Here is a 4,894-nt window from a genome sequence, read left to right as displayed (position 1 = left end):
CAATCCACATCAATCTTAATAACTACTATTAATATTGTTTTTAATCATTTATAAGTGATATATAATTGTTCATGAAGGCTGGAAATGAAAAATGCCTTATATTCAGGTGTGCAGAATTATTAGGCAAGTTTTCTTTTACAGGCAAAATGAGCCAAAAAAGAGATTTAACTCAGACTGAAAAGTCAAAAATTATTAAATACTCATGAGAAGGACGCAATACTAATGCAATACTAGAAATTGCAAAGTTAAAGCATGACCAAGGGACAGCAAAATGCTCATTGGGTCAGCGGGGTCAGACAAAAACAGGTGGAAAAGAAAAGACACGTTAACTGCAAAATAATTAAGAATTATGTGTGAAACCATCAGGAACCCTTTAGTCTCCAGCGCCACCATTTTCCAGAACTGCAACCTACCTGGAGTCTCCAGAAGTGCAAGGTCTCAGGATCTCAGAGACTTAGGTTAGCTAAAGAATCCTAAAAAATGACCCGCACTTGATAAGAATCACAAGCTGAAGTGTTATAAAATACATGAAGACTGGGTTTTTATAGGCCTTATAAACCGACAGCTTGAGAGTGACTCCTGAAGGACCAGCACCACATCCTCTTGTACCACTGTTTGAAGAATTTATCTTCCAGAATCTGGCAGTAAGTTTTGGAAGATCATTTTTAGTCCATCTCTGCAAGACAGACATTTCAGGATAAGAGATGGACTAAAAGTGAACTCAAACACCTTACTGCCAGATTCTGGATAAATTCTTCAAACAGTGGTACAAGAGGATGTGGTGCTGGTCCATCAGGAGTCATTCTCAAGCTGTCTGTCTATAAGCCCTATTAAAACCCAGTCTTCATGTATTTTATAACACTTCAGCTTGTGATTCTTATCAAGTGCGGGTCATTTTTTAGGATTCTTTAGCTAACCTAAGTCTCTGAGATCCTAACACCTTGCAATTCTGGAGACTCCAGGTAGGTTGCAGCTCTGGAAAATGGTGGCGCTGGAGACTAAAGGGTTCCTGATGGTTTCACACTTAATTCTTCACCTTAATTCTTAATTATTTTGCAGTTAACATGTGTCTTTTCTTTTCCACCTGTTTTTGTCTGACCCCGTTGACCCAATGAGCATTTTGCTGTCCCTTGGTCATGCTTTAACTTTGCAATTTCTAGTATTGCATTAGTATTGCGTCCTTCTCATGAGTATTTAATAATTTTTGACTTTTCAGTCTGAGTTAAATCTCTTTTTTGGCTCATTTTGCCTGTAAAAGAAAACTTGCCTAATAATTCTGCACACCTGAATATAAGGCATTTTTCATTTCCAGCCTTCATGAACAATTATATATCACTTATAAATGATTAAAAACAATATTAATAGTAGTTATTAAGATTGATGTGGATTGGAATTGGTAAAATGTGCTTGGGAAAAAAATCAAGAAAATCAACTTGCCTAATAATTCTGCACTCCCTGTACAATAGTTTACATTGGTTAGCACATTTAACAACACACCTCGTCTTTTTTATTATTTTATTGAATAAAGCAATCTTAATGAATGTCTCATGATTTATTATGAGTGTACTTATTTGAGAATTTTGCTGATTCTTTTATTATTTTCAATAGATAATGTGAAGTATTTATCTTCTCTCAACAACAACAACCCTTAGCCTTTCCTCAGGAAACATAAGTTTAGTTTTCAAAATCAAGCACCCAACATAAAACTAAAATAGTAATATTTAATGTACAGCTCTGGTTATCTATGTTTACTCTAAAATGTAAGGTGCACATTTTCTCACAGATGATAAAATTCCCTAAGACAGGCTGATAAAATAAACAAAACAACTTTTGCAAGTCGCTTTGGCAGAACTATGCAAAAGATGCTCCAAAAGTTTCAATAACATAAGTTTAATTTGACCTGGCATAATCTTTGGAGTAGAAATGGCAGGGAGGTTTGTGCTGTATATCTGTAAAACTCACAGTTAGACGGTAATCACTTTTTATGATTACTTAAAGCCTTATTTGTACTTTCTGCATTTTTATACTGGCTTGTTATTTTGTAAGGACAGCAGGTCTGTGTTTGAGAAATCACCTTGAAATATAGAAGATAAAATCAGTCCCACCTGTTCAAACGTGATTAGATCCCATGTGTTAAGTAACACACTGACTTTATGCTATGTGACCATAAGTCCCGAGGTCTTTATAAAAGCCGTAGGTTTGTCTTGTAATTTCACACCACAACACCATGAGGAGAGCTGCTTTATTTCTACTGCTGACCAGTCTCTTGGCCAATGGACAAGGTGAGAAACATTAAGAAAAACTGTTTGTTTTTAAAATCAATAGATATGCTTGTTGTTAAGTGTTCAGTCTGAATCAGACTCTACAGAGTTACGCTGGGAAAACAGCTATGATCAGCCTCTAGATTTTAAGTGCCCTCCAGGACAGTCAATATCCTACATAAAGAGGTGAGTAGAAAGCATGAATATGCATATAGTCAATGAATATAGTTGTGTCCAAACACACTATAATCATAGATGATATTGGTAATAAAATATAATTTGTGATTCATTTATTTAGCTATAAAGTATTAAAAGTATCATATTTGGTCTGGAACTGAATAAGAGTCAATATTCCATTTTAATAGTAACATTCTCATTATGAAATACAACACTTATGTACTATAATCAGAACAATCAAGTTATAATTCATTTGTCCCTCACTGTTTCCCTGCCTAATGAAACCAAAGTGAACATCATAATCATCACGAGGACAGGCTGTGGGAGTTTGGTTGTAAAGACACCTTTGATTCGGGTTCAGACTGTTTCTTGTCACCTTACGCCAATGATTTTGACCAACCGTTAAACTTTGTGTGTCCACCACACCACATCATGGCAGGAATGAGCAGCTACCACAACAATAAGCATGAGGACAGACGGTGAGCTCTGGTTTTGGACTGGTTGTGACATTTTTCGCCAGTTCACCTGAGCTGATGTCATTAGCATTTTTTTTCCACACAGGTGGCAGTTTTACTGCTGTAGAAGTAACGGCCACTGTACTGCTAACTGTGAGTGGACTACTTATGTGAACTGGTTTGATGAGTATTTCCACTGGAATGTACCAAACCAGAACTACCTGGTGGGTGCTGAAAGCTACCATGAAAATAAACACGAGTAAGTACAGATCCTCAAAATAATACAACATGTTGAATATTGTCTAATGTTATGTAAGTGAGGGACAACAGTGATTATCAATGAATAAACCTTAAAGGATTAGTTCACTTTCAAATGAAAATTAGCCCAAGCTTTACTCACCCTCAAGCCATCCTTGGTGTATATGACCTTCTTCTTTCTGATGAACACAATTGGAGAAATATTCATAAATATCCTGACTCATCCAAGCTTAATGGCAGTGAGAGGGATCAACAAGTATGAGCTGAAGAAAGTGCCTCAATCCACATCCATCCATCATAGACATACTTCACACGGCTCCGAGGGTTAATAAAGGCCTTCTGAAGTGAAGTGATGCATTTGTGTAAAAAAAATAAAATAAATAAATAAAAAAATAAATTATATATATATATATATATATATATATATATATATATATATATATATATATATATATATATATATATATATATGTGGAGTTGCGTCAGTTAAGCTTTTTCCATAAGTTGAACAGGGAAGGCGTAGGACGTAGCGTAAGCTTTTTGAACTGTGAGAGTTTTACACTTTCTTCGTAAGTAGAATACAGAAGGTAATCTGGCGGAAGCTAGATATTTTACTTCATAACTTCTTAAATATGGATTTTTTTTTTTTTTTTTTTTACACAAACACATCACTTCAGCTCATACTCATTGATCCCGCTCACTGCCATTATAAAGCTTAGATGTGTCATGATATTTATTAATATATCTTCGATTGTGTTCATGAGAAAGAAGATACACCTAGGATGGCTTGAGGGTGACTATAGATTGGGGTAATTTTTATTTGAAAGTGAACTAATCCTTTAACAAGTACCTGAAATACCTGAAAGTACCTGAAAGAGTACCTGAAAGAGTTTATTTTACATTACTGACCGGCTAGCAGCACATTATGAGGCTGCTTACCAAATAAATACATGGGCATGGTCAACTGAAATGACTGTGGTCATTATATAGTGCAGAACACCATGATTGACCAATCAGAAATGTTTCAAACAAGCAGCAGATTTATAATATTTTCAGGAAGAACAAGATTTTCAGTTTTTTCCTCTCTTGAATATTTGATTAATTTGAATATAGATTTTATAAGGTTTTCAGTGAAAAGGGTGATGCAAATATGATTTGTGAACATGCATTTTCCAGTATTAAAAAGATGTATTGTTAAATGTTTTTCAGAGACCGGCGCTGGAAGTACATGTACTGTACCAAAGTGCAATGCTGAGACACTCACAAATTCCTCCAAATGCAAATACACTAAAATTCAAATCTGAAATAAACACAAGATGGAAAGTTAGTGTCTTTACTGACCTACAAATTTATGAATAAAAATGTTGATAGGTCTAATACTGTAAATATATACAAGTGTCTTGAAGTAAAAAGTGTTGCAATTATCAATAAAATGGAGTATCAGATGTTCTGAATATATCAAAAAAATCAAAATTTTTTCCCTTAACCAGACCCTAATTGGTTCAGTGAGGAAGACCTGTCAATCTATTATCAATCTCATTATTTTGGCAATGGATATTTGGGTGGGTTTTTCTAAGAGTGAGTGGGTCAACCACGCACAATGTAACAATAACAGACAACTGAACTGATAACTAATGAAACATAATACATTTGTTATATACAGTTTTTATCATGTGTATTAAGACAATTCCTATTGTGCTTTTGACTTTAAAATGATCTCTGATCATTATTCCTAACCAAATT

The 4,894-nt window shown here is 34.6% G+C and overlaps 1 protein-coding gene across 2 annotated transcripts; it reads left to right on the top strand.

Moving 5' to 3' along the window:
* The first annotated feature begins 2,157 nt into the window (after positions 1-2,157).
* On the top strand, positions 2,158-4,474 carry LOC125245513 (hemagglutinin/amebocyte aggregation factor-like). 2 transcript variants are annotated; one of them, XM_048156109.1, is made up of 5 exons: positions 2,158-2,282; positions 2,369-2,447; positions 2,729-2,917; positions 3,000-3,152; positions 4,361-4,474. In XM_048156109.1, the coding sequence occupies exons 1-5, from the start codon at positions 2,228-2,230 to the stop codon at positions 4,404-4,406; spliced, it is 522 nt and encodes a 173-aa protein (XP_048012066.1). In that variant the 5' UTR covers positions 2,158-2,227; the 3' UTR covers positions 4,407-4,474. The 2 variants fall into 2 exon arrangements, with proteins under 2 accessions (XP_048012066.1, XP_048012065.1); XM_048156108.1 differs by having other exon boundaries at positions 2,168-2,282; positions 2,360-2,447.
* The last annotated feature ends 420 nt before the right edge of the window (positions 4,475-4,894 follow it).

This window comes from Megalobrama amblycephala, linkage group LG14 (assembly GCF_018812025.1).
Source record: "Megalobrama amblycephala isolate DHTTF-2021 linkage group LG14, ASM1881202v1, whole genome shotgun sequence".
Taxonomy (NCBI): domain Eukaryota; kingdom Metazoa; phylum Chordata; class Actinopteri; order Cypriniformes; family Xenocyprididae; genus Megalobrama; species Megalobrama amblycephala.
The sequence above is the reverse complement of the archived record's forward strand: the minus strand, read 5'-3'. Positions and strand labels throughout refer to the sequence as shown.